Here is a 15,972-nt window from a genome sequence, read left to right as displayed (position 1 = left end):
GATTTCATGCATAAAACAGTAGTCGATATTTACCCGTGCAGTCATGGAATATCATCCTGTCATTCTAAGTACAGAATATGCATTTTACATGTATACTACAAACTACTCTACAAGTTGCATAAAATACTTTCTTCTTAAAGTGGTACTGGAAATTTTGATTAAGAGTAAACATTCTGCTCTTGATATTCAGCTATTAGTTTGTGAGAAAAGGTTTTCAAAAACAGTACACTTCCTTGTAAATAGTAGAATATATACATACGGCATTACTCTTTTTACACCATAGTTAAGTGTTACTTTTAGTTGCATCACACTTGCTCTTCATGGGGAACTCGCAGTATGTTGAATGTGTGTAAAGAATATTTCTTGAGATAGATCATCTATATAACAAAGAGCTCGTTTAAGAAATGTTGTGGTCTACAAGAAACTCAGTGAAATTGGAAAAAATGTTCAAATTAGGAAATGCAGTACATGATTAAATAAAAAGGATCAGGCAAGATGGCATGGGGAAGGCGAGGGAGGAATAACTTTTCATTCCATGGTGTCTGTCTTCCCAAATTTGCTGAGACATACATTGCATGGGACTTTGAGCAACCTGGTCTGGTGGATGGTAACCCTACCCATGGCACAGCAGTTGGAAGTAGATAATCTTTAAGGTCCCTTCCAACTCAAACCATTCTGTGATTATATGATTTTATGATTAAAGTAGCCAGGATAGATATGATTGATAGTTATAATCTTTAATTGAGTGGTCTTTGTTTTATGTTTTCCTTTTGTATCTTTTCCTACTATAACAAATAAATTTTCACCCTAAACTTCAACAGAGTAAATAGATTATTTTATTCTTATATCTTGTCTTTTACTAATAAGGAGTATGAGCAATATGATAAATACTGTGTACTTCACCCCTTACAGGGAAAAGCATTGCCACCTGTGATAAGGCAGTAGAAAACTTGATGGCAGCTATAGGCCAGCTAGACAGGTATAAAAAATTGGTCTGAAAGCAGTGCACTCTTTGATGGATGTTTTCATTGACAATGAAACAACTGATCTAATCTACAATCTTCTATGATGTGTATTTCATCTACACTTCAAATTGACAGTATCTAAATCAAAAACGTTTCTGGGATAATGCAAATTTCGATATGCATACTTACAAAGTTTGTTGGTCCCTGAAGGCAATACTTACAATAAGCTTGTACTCTTGATACCTGTTGATCAAGTCTTGAATGAAAGGATGCTTCAAAAGGAATTCAACTGGAATAGGTGTCAGATCTTCAGTGTCTAATTCTTTGTATATTTTTATGAAATGCTTTAAGAAAAAATAATAACTGTTCAATTTGTTGAGTAAGTGTTTAAAAAAACAGGGGAAAGACTACAGCAGGTATTTGTGTAACATATAATGTAAGGTACAAAACCTCCTTTGAATCACCAGACTACCTTATCATATCTGCCTTCCTTCTCCGGGCTACTAAATCTATGATTATCTTCATTTGTACATGCTCCATCACGAAACACTTTGAGTAGAGTTGCCAGTGAAATTTTTCCTTCACCTGTGCAATTCAAGACTTCATTTTCATCTTCTATTAAAGGTCCCCCATTTGTCACTACATCGATATAAGGAAAAGCCTAAGAAAATAAAGCACGGGTGTAAAACTTAGTCAATAGGTCATCTGTTTCATGTAAGTATTTGTTAAGGATCAAAGGATTATACTTTTAAACTTCAGTTCTTACAAAAAAAAAAAAAAAGTCATCAACATATACAAAATTATCCACAAAACTATGAGATGAAGGAATGGGTCCTGACAGTCCAGAAATATCTATGATGTTGACAACAGTAAAAACTGAATAATCATCTTTTTCCAGGAACCTGGCCAATGTTCCTCTGAGAAATTAATATTTTTCAGAACAACAAAGCATAAAAATACTTAATAGTTACAATTTACAATACGCTACCAAGAACTTTTTATTAACATGAGTAAGCTTAGTAATTTATAGAATCATAGAATCATCTAGGTTGGAAAAGAACTTCAAGATCATCAAGTCCAACCATAATCCTGACCTACCAAGTCCCATCACTAAACAATGTCCCTCAGTGCAACATCCATGTATCTCTTAAATACCTCAATGGATGGTGGGGGTTGGACTTCCCTGAGCAGCCACTTCTAATGCTTAACCACTCTTTCCACAAAGAAATTTTTCCCAATGTCCAAAGTAAACCTCCCTAGTGCAACTTGAGGCTGTTTCCTTGTGTCCTCATCACCTGAGAGAAGAGAGTAACACCCTCCTCACTGCAAACTCCTTTCAGAAAGTTGCAGAGAGCGTTGAAGTCACCCTCAGCCTTCTCTTCTTCAGAATAAACAACCCCAATTCCTTCAGATGGTCCTCATAAGTCTTGTTTACTAGTCCCTTCACCAGCTTCATTTCTTTTCTTTGCACAAGCTCAAGCAACTCAATATCCTTCTTGTAGTGAGGGCCCAAAACTGAACACAGTATTCACAGTGCAGTCTCACCAGTGTCAAATACAAGGGGACAATCTCTCCCTGAGTGATTTGCACCAGAAAGTAATAAATCAAAGCAAATACAGTAAACCAGAGTTTGGAGAAATTTGCTTTCCAGAAATTCTGGATGTTCACATGAAAAAAGCAGCATGAATTTTCTAGTCCAATACAAAGAGTCACTGTATGAAATTCATATTGTTTAAGAGTTAAATAGGCTCTCCAGCTCTCCACAGAAAAAAAGTGAGAAAGGCTTTATGCAGAATAATTAGGTGTTTGGTATATTGTTTGTTATAAACAAGTGACGAGATATCTTTGTGATGACACTAGAGGTGACCAAAGATAAAAACAAACAAAGAACAACAACAACAAAAAACACTCCAGAGATTTGTCATCACAAAGATGAGAAAGGACCTCATGAAGCTGAACAACACTTTGTCTAGATTAGCCTACTCTGTAGGATAACCATTAACAATAGGAAAATTCATTTAATTCAACATACCATTTTCCTCTTTATTAAGAAGGACACACTGCTGAGATTCAGACATGTTTGTGGTACATGCCTTGTGCATTAATACATTCCTTTTTCAGTACAGGAGGAGCAGGTCACTGATCCACTGATTTTTATTTTTTTTTAAACACTCCGCAGTGGAGAATATAAAAATATCAGCTCTTAGATACAGCATGCTCACTGTACCATTTATGTTTAGCTAAAAGATCTACACGACGAACAACAAAATAATTGAGACGTAAAAGCTAAGCATTTGAAGATAGTACAAGCAACAAAAATCTCTAGAACGTGTTTGCCTGATCTTCTTCCGTTAATATAATTAAATTTTCAGAACTATTTCTTTAGGAAGCTTCCAGTCAAGAGTCATTACAATACCAGCAAAAAATGAAAAACAAGAAACAGAGAAGAGACGAATGAAATTAGGTGTCTTTGTATAAGTGTCTGTTTATAAGCTCAGAATCAGCTGGATAGCTCTTTATATTCTACTGATGAATATTCCACTTTTTTATTTAATATTTAATATTTATTGGATTTCCAGTATCTATAATGAGAATTTGGAGATTTAGATCACATGTAAGCAACCACAGGTAGACAACAGTTTAGGTTGACAATTTGGAGCTGAATACCACTTTGGATGTCTTCAGGGACCTAAGCCTTTCTATTTGATGTCTCAATTAAAGATGACACAATACCAACTCGTAATTTACATTTTGCCCCCTTGTGGTTGTTGAATATCCTGCATGAAATGCTGGCCCTACTGAAGCCTATGGTTAAACTCACATTCACTTCAGAGAGGCAGGATTTTATTAACTCTCCCTCCCTCTCAGGATTCAATGGGACTGGTAAGGGTATGCATACAGAAGACAAGGTATAAGAAAAAAAAAAAAAAAGATTAAAATTATGTTCTATCAGCCCTGTGATACGTACTTGGAACAGACAACTATAAAGCCACATAGAATCTACATATGCAAGCCGTTCATTTAGAATCTAATTCTTAGATATTTCTAGATTTCTAAGGGACTCTCCAAGATGAATTAGGCAAACAAACTGTCCGTATAATACATTGAGAGATATGCATCATAGCACACATAAATCTTGCTCCTCAGAGATAAATTTTTAATTCTAGATTGGAGGGAAATGTTTTCTTCCACCTGTGACTCATAGACTTACGAAGCCTTTCACATTTAGGTGATGATGCACGTGCAGTTACAGAAGCCCCAATCAAAAGAACAAAACCAAACAAAAAGCACTGAGGAGAACAGGTTGTGTTGTTTTATATCCAATGACCAGAGAGCTAGAACTTTCCTCTGGAATATGGGGTACTAAGTTCAGATCTGCTGTATCTAAGTGGGAGCACAGTCTCCTCCTTTCTGTGCTCTACTTTTTTTTTTCTTTCTTTCTTTTTCTTTTTTTTTTTCTAATGAAATGTGAAAAGGTAATTGGTATATTCAGACTCTCACACTGACGCTTTAAAAACTTCTATTACTTCCCTCTCCAGTCAATTGGAAATAATTCTTCACTCACTTCACATGTTCCCTTTCCAAAACTGTGTTGTGCAAAGCAAAAGCAGACAGAGGGGAGTACAATAATATATGTTATAAGTGATAAAATTTGATTATGAATATGTATGAAATAACACTGTGTGGTAAAATAATGTCCTTTCTCTACTGTTTCTGGAGAGTATAGCAGTATTTTAAGTACTAGAAAAATGCCAGAGTCACTGTAGTTGTGACAGCATATGAAACATTTTATTATCTAGAAGAGTGAGCTCTTTCTAAGTTGTATACCGATATATATCGTATGTTTCAAAAAGTGACTTATACTTCAGCAACACACAATTGATGTATTTAGTGCATTTACTAATGGCAGTTAGGAGTCTTTAAAAAAAGTGGGAAATTAATTACATACTTCAGAAACACTAACATCATTCAAAAGTTGAGCTTTATGTGATGTGACCATACATTCATCATGTATTAAAAAAACTCATACTCTAATTTTTTTTTTTAATTATTTCACATTAAATAATTAGTATTAAGCCTTCTGATTTACAGGCAAACTATAAAACAATAACAAAGGTGTATATACTTTTAAATATCTCAAAGAAACATAGTGTGAAAGAAAGTAAAGAGCAGCAATAAAGCAGGTTTTATATCTTTAGATGAAAATATCACAAACTACATCATAGTCCTACTCATGTGGACTGGTAGCCGGACTAAGATTAGGTCAGAGAATGTCCTCAGTTTTTAACCCCCCAACTGTACAAGGAGTAGTTACCAGGAAATATCTTAAACTTTTTTTATTATTTAACAAGCAACATTTCAGACTTTTGGAAGAATACTTCTGAGTATTAGTACCAAAATTACTGCGACTGTTTGCAGAGTTCCCATGAAGTCAGTGGGACTGTTTGTGAGGGCTGGATCTACTCAGTATATGGATACGTACAGAAATCGAGCTAACCTATAATTTAGCAAGCATCACTACTATTCTCTAATATTTTACTTAAATATTTTACCCCAAATACAAGAGAAGATTCTTCTTTTCTATGAATATATGTTCCAGCAGCAATGCTAAGTGCTCGGTAGACACCTTCAACAGGATCAGAATGAGCAGCAAAATAAAGTAGCATCTCAGTATAGTTGAACAGAGCAGGATCTTGTCTAGTGTCAGCAAATAAACTGAAGAAAAACTACAAAAGGACAAAAATATTTACATTAATTTCTACTAATGAATGTTGATAAAATACAAATCAAAAGCTATACAGAAGAGGATGACAAAGTAATGACAGCTGAAAAGTGATACTATCCTTAAAAATGTGTTGAGGTTGTGTAAATTGAGATAAATAGTTGTGTCTGAGTCATTCAAGGAAATAGAAACTGTCTATTTAATTTTTTCAGAGTGAGGATTTTAGCAGAAAAGAAGAAATTCACCAAATGTGATATAATTATAGGTGGGCCCAAACCTTTTTCCTGTATTCAGATTATACCTGCATCTCCCTCTTCCACAGTGATGTCCATGAGCTTAGGTGCAGGGATCATTTGCCTCTCATTCTTTACAAAGTTGTTCACTGTATAGCAAAATTTATGTGATTCAACAGAGAACAGAAATAATTAAGTTTTTCTGAGAAGACTATGATTTAGAATACTGAAGGACAATTCATAGATTCCTGTCCCTGCTTTCCACATTATTTCTAACTTTGAGGTTTTTATACATGGAAGCCATATTCTGAAGTACCACCTGACCTCAAAAGCCACTGAAACATTGCAGCTATTATGGAAGAAGAGACCTAAGAAACTTCAGAATGAGAACTCTTGGGTTAGAATAGTGAGTGGTCTCTTCAAAATATCTATGTTTTCAAAGTTACCTTTATGAGATGTCCTAGCCTATCAAAAGGCAAAGGTTCTGTGCAACCTTTTGTACTGTTTAGATCTTCATTTCCAGTAAACCATAAGCCAACCTGAGGAAAAAAAAAAAAAAAGTCATTTATTTTCACACCTTAAAAAAAGTGGTCTTTATGCTCTGTAACTGTTGAACACACTAGTTACTGGGAGCTTGATTCAGGGATTTAATCAAGCTGAATTTGTTATTAACATACAATGACATCAATTTAATTAACTGTTTGGACTTTGTAACAGATACTTTAGGAATTATTGAAAATTGAACAGCAAAGTGACACCATGCTCTTGAAAAAGGTGAAAATTAACTAGGTAGTTCTACACTTACACTGCTCAAGAAGCAGAATATGATGCAGAATTTCTGTGTGTGTTCCTGTTGGGGTATCCTCTGCTACCCTGTTGCTTTTGTCTTAACTACTCTTTTGGAAACAATTGTCCAAACACTTCAGTGCAACCAGGGAAAGAATCATAGCTGTTCCCATGCATGCCTACTTCCAGCAACAAATAAGTGTCCTGTAATGTTTACAGAGCTACATCTACTCCAGCATACTAAACCCGCCCACATTTATATAGGCCTCTTCTGAAAAAAGGATCTTCAACTGAGAGTTACCTGTGTGTTTATAAACCGTCTAGTCCTTTTCAGTCCTTAACCAACTGCACAAGACTGTAGTTTTAGAGTCAGTAGTCTCAGGGAAGTTTGGAAGAACTAACAGGGGTAGGTCAATAAACAAATAAATGTACACACTTGCATGTTTACCTTGAGCTGACTGAATGGGAGCCATTTCTGATCCTGAAGTGTGTAAATGTTTTGATCAGTTAGTATTACTTTATAATTAGGATCCTATGTTTAAAATGTTAGTTCGCAGCCTTGGATGTCTTAAATCTGTTTATTTGTATACTCTCAAATTTCAGTAAAAATTACCATAATAGACAAATAGATGCAGCGTGTAGACCTGCAAATTTTGTGGGTTTTCTGGCTTTGCAGAATTTTACTTTATTTTTTTACCAGTCTTGGGTGGGATGTACTTCTGCAGCAAGTTTTCAATTAATCAGAGAAGTTCTGAAACAGGCAAGTTTCTGGAATAACACAGCCTTTATTTAATTTTGGAATAAATCTAATGTTAGACATTTTTAAAACCAACTACATTAAAGGTTCTATGAAATTTGTTTAAAACATTTTGGAAATTATTTTAGTATCACCAAATCCAAACTGACAGAGCTATGAAATATTTGTGTGTACATTCATACACATACACACACACACATATATATACACATATATATTGGCTAGTGCACATTAAAAGACTGAACCAGCAGTCATCCTAAGATTAAAAATCGAAAGTAAAACTGAAAATTTATAGGAGTAGGTCAAATTTGTTAAAAGGAAAAAAAAAAGTATTCTTAATACTTTTTTACAAAACTTGCTTCTTTAAAAACAGTTCTAATGTATGTAAAAGTTGCAAAGTTTTGCAAAAGTTGCAAAGTCATGCAAAGTTTTAAATAGAACTTTTTTTTAAACAAAAGAATGGATCAAAGAATTGTTTAATTTCCTATATATTCAAGGTCTGAAAAACAATCTTCATTTGCAAAAAAATCCTTATGGGAAAAATTCTCAAAATATTTAATTAAATTAGAGCTGGTGAGACCAAATTAAAATATTTGTTTTTGTTTGGGGCAATTTTTTTGTGTTATGAGACTTATACAGTGTCAATCAATAGTAGTGTCAGCTAATTGTAGTTAAAATGCTCACAGAATAGTTTCTTTAGGACAGGAAGGATTTTTTTTTTTTAATTATTTTATGGCTTAAACAGGAAACGGAATTAAAATATAAGATTAATTAGTCTGATTTTTGTAATTAATATATATGGATAAGATAAATATTTGGCCCTCAATTTTCTGAAGACAAATTTCACTAGAAAGCACCCTCAAATAGCAAAACATTTAAAATTCAGACTGATTTTTTTGAGTTTGAATAAACCTGACAATACATCATTCAATTCAAAGAGATTAACAAATGAATATTACTCAAAGAGAAAAGAATTATAACCTGCATATAGCATTCCTGTGTAACTAAGCCTGATCCAGCTACATCAATAGACTTGAAGATACGGAGAGTTTTGAGGAGTTGTGTCAGAGATGGCACTGGCCAAGGCTGTGCTGCTGCTAGAAGGAATCTGCGCCAGTCAATCAGTTCTGAGTTCACTGTGAATGCAGATGTCAGATTTTGCAACTATAAAAATAAAATAATAAATATTGTCAAATATGTATGCATAAACATATACTTTCTATATATTATGCATACTTAGTTCTTTTTCCTATTTAGGATGGACAAAGTTATCCATTGAGATTTGTATATGTCAAAGATACATCAAAGATGTATAAAGGACTCAGAGTTCTTTCTACTTCCTCCTTGTCTGCACAGTGCAGTTACACTGACACATTTATGAAATTTACAGCTTATAGTGACTTTACTGTAACTCCAATGGAAGCACAAGCATAGTTCCACTTAGTAAATAAGAGGCTTTATACAGTAAAAACACTGATATTTTCTCACTGCCCTCAAGTGCTTATGCCTCATGTCCTCATGAGAAGCATCTGTGGTTCACCCCAAACTCTTGGAGCACTGCTTCTCTCAAATATAAACACATAAAAAGACCACTCTCCTACCTCTTTCCCCTGTACAGTGAGCAGCTGAGTTTTGAGGGAGAGCAAGAGCCTTACAAATTATTTTCAAGACTCTGATTTCTTTCGGAATGTATAGCTAACTCCGTATCTGTCATGGATGGAAATTATATGTACTTCACTTGTAACAGAGAAGCAGCAATGTGTTTTATTGATATAATGTAGTGATCTAACAAAGCTTAATCATAAATAAGACAAAAATAAGATTTGAGACAGAGAGGTACACTTGGATATTTACTGTATAGAGGACAGGGTCAAACAAATGATCAGGAGACCCTGACAGTCATGAAGTTCAGAGTGGACCCCCTTGCTTTCTAAACTCCTGCTCAGAGAGGTGCCTAGGTGTGGCTGGATCCAAACTTAGTCCCACAGTTGGTCAATGATTTATGTCTAAAGGATTATATGTGCACAACCAATCTAAGATATAATCTTAGCAAAGCTTACAAAGTTTAGCAAGCTATCAGCCACCTACTATCTGCTGCAGATAAGGAATCTCTTAACAGTAAGGAATCTCTCAGCCTTGAGGGGCAAAACTTGTGAGGCATCCCTACTCAAGGGAAGATCCTGGCCTGCAGCCCACTGCCATGCAGGAGAGATCAAAGGGCTCCTGGCTCACTCTTTATAGGGTAAGATAGAATCATGGAATCATTAATGTTGGAAAAGACCTTCATGATCATCTGGTCTAACCATCGCCCTACCACCAATAGACACCCACTAAACCATGTCCCTAAGCACTACGTCCAACCTTTCCTTGAACACCCCCAGGGACGGTGACTTTACCACCTCCCTGGGCAACCCGTTCCAATGCCTGACTGCTCTTTCTGAGAAGAAACGTCTCCTCATTTTTAATCTAAACCTCTCCTGGCATAACTTGACGCCATTCCCTCTAGTCCTATCGCTAGTTATCTGTGAGAAGAGGCCGACCCCCAGCTCCTCACACCTTCTTCTCAGGCAGTTGTAGAGAGCAGTAAGGTCTCCCCTGAGCCTTCTCTTCTCCAGACTAAACAACCCCAGTTCCCTCAGACTCTCCTCGTAGGACTTTGGTCCAGACCCTTCACCAGCTTTGTAGCCCTTCTCTGGACATGCTCCAGACCCTTGATGTCTTTCCTGTAGTGAGGGGCCCAAAACTGAACACAGTACTTGAGGTACAGCCTCACCAGAGCTGAGTACAGGGCGATGATCACCTCCCCGCTCTTGCTGGCTACACTATTCCTGATACAAGCTATTTACACTATTCCTGATACAAGATGATTGACTAACAGTCATATCTGTATACTATAGATGTTGTGTAACAATAGATGTTAGTTTCTTCCAAATTTGGCTTGAGAAAGACATTGACCAGCACTGTGGTCAGGTGAGCACATTACTCAACTAGCCTCTTGGCTGTTGTATTGTTAACTGTCCCTCATGAATCCACTGTGACCAGATGGCACCCATCATGACTGCTGCTGGTGGTTATCTTCTTAAGCAGGGTTATGGAAAATAAAGCTGGGAAGGTTGTGGGGAGTTGGAGGTACACCATCACATTATCACTAAATAAAACAGGCCAGAGACCATTGTTTGTCACCAAGGCTAACTGGCATGTGCAGTTGGTAAACATCTAAATAAATACTCCTACTTCCTAAATAGGGGGTTATACTTAAGCTGCCTATGAGATAATGGTCCTTAGTGAGTGCTAGTGGGGGACTGAACTGAAAATTTAGTAGCATGAGTACAAAATTTAGTAAGTGCTTGGGCCTGTACCTTGGCCCTAGTTTGCTTACTTTTTCAGGTATTCACCACATGGATTTTCTTTGTTCCAGAAGTGTTTTCAGTTATCAAAAACAATTAAAAGAAAAGCTGCTTTGCAGCTTGCCATGTATTCTTTTACAGCCGAGGATGCAGTATGTGGATAGCAGGGTGAGGTCCTGATCACAAACGGGGAAATATATGTAAGATCTCCTGATAGAGCATTGTGAAGGAGGTAACGAATCTGGCACAGTTCATTTCTGCACTATTGGTGTGGTGAGAACTTACTATGTTCCTCTATACTATGTTCTTCTCCAAATACTGATTTCCTTGTCAAGTGTCTGGTTGGTTTCAGACAGGATTTCCAGACGGAAGAAATGTATTTAGAGGGCTTAGGGCCTTAGGCAACACAGAGTGAGTCAATTCAATAATGTCGTAGATGCCATCTGCCCTAAAATTGGCAAGTATAGCACTGCTTACTTTAATTTCAAAACTTATTTGAAATTACATTAAGTCACAAACTGTAAAGATGAAATGGTGACTTCAGTCCAGAATAGCTTCTGCAGAATAAACTTACACTTTAGGCCATGCTTCATTCATTTCCTTTAGCATGGCAATTCTTGCTTTCACAATAAATTTAAAAGTCTCATTTTAAAGTCATGCTATTAAGGAAACTCTTTTAAAGGAAATCCTGTTCTTAAAATAAAAATAGTACTTATAAGCACTAAGAGCTCTTAAAGAATAAAGAACATGGGATCCATGCACATGTGCTCCATTAGCAAACTGAATATTTGACTCATACTTTTCCCCATATAATTAATTTCCTGTGCTAAGATTAGATTTTTTTACATACTGATAACAGCTGTGACTAGTTTTCACTAAACTCAGTGGAAATCCATCACTCAGCAACTTTAAAGTGGGTGAATTGTTCAGCATGACGTCAGATGGTATGGAATACCCCTTTGGCCAGTTTGGGTCAGCTGTCCTGGGTCTGTCCCCTCCCAGCTCCTGCTGCATCCCTAGCCTGCTCGCTAGCAGGACAGAGAGAGGCTGAAAAGTCCTTGGCTTGGTGTAAGCACTGCTCTACAACAGTTAAAACATCAGCATGTTATCAGCACTCTTCTCATCCTAATCCAAAACATAGCACCCTACCAGTTACTAGGAGGAAAATTAACTCTGTCCTAACTGAAACCAGAACATTTACTCATGCAATTCATCTGTGTGAAGAATATTTGAATAAAGCTGCTTCCATCACGTGTGGTCCAAATAAAATCTTGATGTGAATTGTGACTAACTCCCAGAAATAATTATCAAAATATACTAAAAATAGCATAGACTAGGTATTTTTATCCCATACATTTTACCAACAGCATCTCAAGCTAATCAATGGATTCTGTGACGAAAGATTTGGAAAGACTAAATTTTTTCATGTTTCTAAATCTGAAAATCATGGGTAAATAAGATTAAGGTCATACAGCTCCAGATTTTATTCTCCTATCTCATAACAAAGAACAAAAGCAGTCTTAATTTAACAGCTGGAAGTGAATTTTCCACGGTTTCTAAGGAACTGATGTAATTTGAAATTTGTAAATAAATATAGTGCTAACATAAGCATGTAATTCCTAGCACGGTGGCTTCTTTGGCTTCTTCTCTAATGAAAGGGAACAATTTTAAGGAAAAACTGATAATGCCCCGTAATAGTTATTCTCTTGACTTTGTCATAGGAACGACAATGCTTCATCTTCTACACAAAGCAATATCTCAGGAAAGAAAATAGTTGTTAACTTACATCTGGAAGTGTTAAGTTCATCCATGCATCAGGAAGGTAATTTGTTCCAAGGTTCAAATTAATCAGGTCAATAAAAATGTCAATAAATACTTTCTTATATATAAAACCTAATGAAATAAAATAAAAATCAATAAAAAATATATTTAAATAGACTTCTTTTGCTAAAGGGAATCCATTTTTTTATATTAATGGCCATATGGGAAAATATTTGTTTTGCTATTCTGTAGTATTCATATTGGTTTTATCTTTGAAGCCAAGCATAATACATTCTCATTTAAAATAAATAATGTGGGGTCTGTTTAATAGCAAAATGTCAAATATTCCAATAAACTACAACTATTTTGATACTTGTCTTGATCTCCACTGTGATCACTAATCTATCCTCCCAGTTTACACTGACAGTTAATAAGCATTTTAAAAATACCAATCACAATCACATACATATTTTGTATATTGAATACCTACCAACCTTTTCTTTCACTGTGCTCTATTTTAGTTAATCATAAATCCATCTCTACCCTTGGTAAACGTGTGCTAGAGAATAGGATGGTAAACACAGAATATTCTCTGTTAAACTTTGAAATGAAATTTAATTGCTTAAAAAGTTTCATAGGATCAGCTTTTGGGAGTTAGAGATAAATAGCTCTGTCAATTTTAATTTAAAGCAACCAAAAGATAAATTAGTGCATGCATATATGACATGGATATATAGATGACAAAACTTAATTTTGTAAAATAGGGATGGATTTGCTTATAAGTAAACAGTAACTTTGAACTTCATGTAAATTATTAAAACACAGAATGAAGTATACTGAAATACAATAGATAAATATGAGTCTGTCCATTCGGAAACAGACTTTCTTTGCTCAGTGAGGATTCACTGTAAAATCTCTGCAGTAAAGATAAAAAAAATGTAAAGAAAGTTTCAAATGAAATTTTAAGAGACAAGACTGATTTGGTCAGGCTATGATCACTTCTGCAAGGTCAAGACAGTAAGTTTTCAGATTATAAAGCAAACAAAAACAATGAAAAACAAGAAGGAAAAAAAGTCTCATTGTTTTTTCCTTACTGCAGCCAAACTTTTGTCCTTTTTGAAAGGAGCCGTTATGTATGTTCTACAGCTAAAAGCTTTTGTCTTTAAGGTCCCTTCCAATCCAAACCATTCTATGATCTCTGAAGTGGAACAGGGAAGTGAAAATTCTTAAGTTTATGAAAAAGATTTAAGTGGTAGAAATAAAAAGAATGTATTCGAATATTAATTTCATAGTGTGAGCATTCAAAGTCCAGTTGCCAATTTGATTTAGTAGGTCTGCACTCTCTGCTGTTTGCCTCCAAACCTGAAATCAGGAGTTAAGCCCTCAGCACTTAATACAGCAGGAAAAACCCCATACATATATAAGCTTGGAGAGAAAATGAAAAATAGATTTGGGAAGCTTAAAGTCTGTTGGGACAAGAAGAAGGAAGAAACATCTGGACTTGAAGCCATATGTTCTACCATAAATTTCAGCATGAAAGCAAAAGCTAAGAAAAATATTGTCAAACAGATGAGTGCTAACAGTGATAACATCACCTTCTGAATGTTTTTGACTTACGTGTTTTGAGAAAGAACACATTTTTAAAGTCCTGTGAGCTAGGCTGTTTACTGAAAGACAGTGAATTGTTGATTTAATCACTTTAAGGTGATCAGAAACTTGTATGAGTACTTCAAGCCACAAGAATCAGATCATTTCCATATGGCACAATAATGCCTACATCACAGAAGTATCATTATTGGGAGACTCCGTAGAAGATTAAGCAGTAGTTACCTCTATTCTAGGAAACAATTTACTGGTTCATGGGGAGAAAAGCCTATGGTCCACAAAGGAGGCAGTAAAAAGTTTATATGAAAATAACAGGAAAAGTTTTTACATCTTATTTGCAGTCCGAAGATGTCCAGTGCTTTACTATGTGAAGTCCAGCTATCATCATTTTTATTTCATATTTTACTAATTGTTTCCATTTTCACATCTGATCCCTTCTACTCTGGAAATTTGCAAACTTCTTCCTCTCACTGTATCTTATGGCTTAAACTGTTGAATTCCTACTATGATTTCCCTATGTAACAATTAAAAATGCAGCTCCTGGATTTCCTACGTGCTTCCGGCTCTGCATACAATTCCAAAAATATCCTCATGTCACTTTCTGTGAGACTATTTGACTTCAGAAACATACCTAAAAACTATTTGAGGGGCAAGGAAATTAAAGAACTTGAATCAAGAGATAATTCCTGAAATGGGATTAAAGGATTGGAGACTAAACCATTAATCACTATTTATAGAAATCTGATTCGATAGTAGAACATGCTAGAACATAGTTTATAGGTAAATTTGACCTTAGCTGATGTAAGCTAAGACAAACCAATAAATTATAGTGGGATTAAGTTTAAGCACTCTCAGGTGGTCTGCAGCATCTACCCATTTTTCCTTCTCTGTGGTAGAGCTAAGGAAGCTCTTCTCTCTTTTATTCAGAGTTAAGCTACTTTCTATCTGCTAATTATATAATTGATGATGTGCTGTAGGATAATTTCTTAAATTACCTCCTCATGAAATCTCTGATGTGGGACAATTCTGAAATATTTTTAAAATGGTATAATAGTTCAAAAACTTCAAATGTAGCACAACCTAATTCCCCCTTGTCACATACCTAGGTGGAACAAGGGAGGTTCAGAGGAAGAGAGAAAATCCCTCATATGCATATAAAGAGATACCAAATAACTGTCTTCAATGTATTTTTTGATACTTAGTCTAGAATCAATGTATTTGTTTTTATATTATAGAGCATGGAACTATTTTTAAATGTCAGATTAGTCAGTTTTCTTCAGGGGTTGCCAATGCCACAGAACTGCTCAACAGTCATGGTGAGATGCTGAGTGGGCAGCCACACAGATGGTGCTGAGAAAAGAGGACTGGTGCTCCCAAATGGGGCTCTGCAAGTGGTAGGAGGAAATAGTGTCCTCTGGGATAGAATGAGAAAACAATTCCCAGAATCTGCTTTGTCCATCTAACAAGAATGGTTTCAAAACGCATATGCTCTTTACAAAATCTTTTCATTCAGTAAGTCCAAATTAAAAAAAAAAAAAAAAAAAAGAAAAAGAAAGAAAGAAAAAATGTATTTCTTGAGTGACATAAATGACTGAATAGAAAATAAATGTATTAAATGTGTAGATACTGTCTTAACTAGAAGGGATAACAATCATTTTGGAAAAAGAATCGGAATTCAAAGAGTTTTTGAAAAAGTGGAGAGATGGTCAAGACCAGTAAGTAAATTTCACTGAAAACAAATCAAAGTGCTTTGAGGAAAGAGTCTGCAAAAATTACTGTGTTTATTACATTGCAG

General features: G+C 35.4%; 1 protein-coding gene across 1 annotated transcript; it reads right to left on the bottom strand.

Moving 5' to 3' along the window:
- Nucleotides 1-850: 850 nt before the first annotated feature.
- LOC121061769 (sperm flagellar protein 2-like) lies at nucleotides 851-14,770 on the bottom strand. The gene is made up of 7 exons (XM_040541102.1): nucleotides 14,731-14,770; nucleotides 12,598-12,704; nucleotides 8,446-8,628; nucleotides 6,368-6,460; nucleotides 5,528-5,692; nucleotides 1,438-1,626; nucleotides 851-1,309 (listed from the first exon to the last, which is right to left on the bottom strand). The coding sequence occupies exons 1-7, from the start codon at nucleotides 14,768-14,770 to the stop codon at nucleotides 1,151-1,153; spliced, it is 936 nt and encodes a 311-aa protein (XP_040397036.1). The 3' UTR covers nucleotides 851-1,150.
- Between the last annotated feature and the right edge of the window lie 1,202 nt (nucleotides 14,771-15,972).

The sequence above is a fragment of the Cygnus olor genome, chromosome Z (genome assembly GCF_009769625.2).
Source record: "Cygnus olor isolate bCygOlo1 chromosome Z, bCygOlo1.pri.v2, whole genome shotgun sequence".
NCBI lineage: Eukaryota > Metazoa > Chordata > Aves > Anseriformes > Anatidae > Cygnus > Cygnus olor.
Note: the sequence above shows the minus strand (reverse complement) of the source record. Positions and strands in the feature narration are given on the sequence as shown.

Bases quoted from the DNA above. Each gene is read 5' to 3' on its own strand.
- LOC121061769 (XM_040541102.1), bottom strand. From the start codon at position 14,770: ATGAGGATATTTTTGGAATTGTATGCAGAGCCGGAAGCAC. The intron at 8,629-12,597 runs GTAAGTTAACAA...TTATTTTTATAG, and splicing joins TGAACTTAACACTTCCAGAT to TTGCAAAATCTGACATCTGC. The intron at 1,627-5,527 runs GTATTTGGGGTA...TTATTTTCTTAG, and splicing joins GAAAAGAAGAATCTTCTCTT to GCTTTTCCTTATATCGATGT.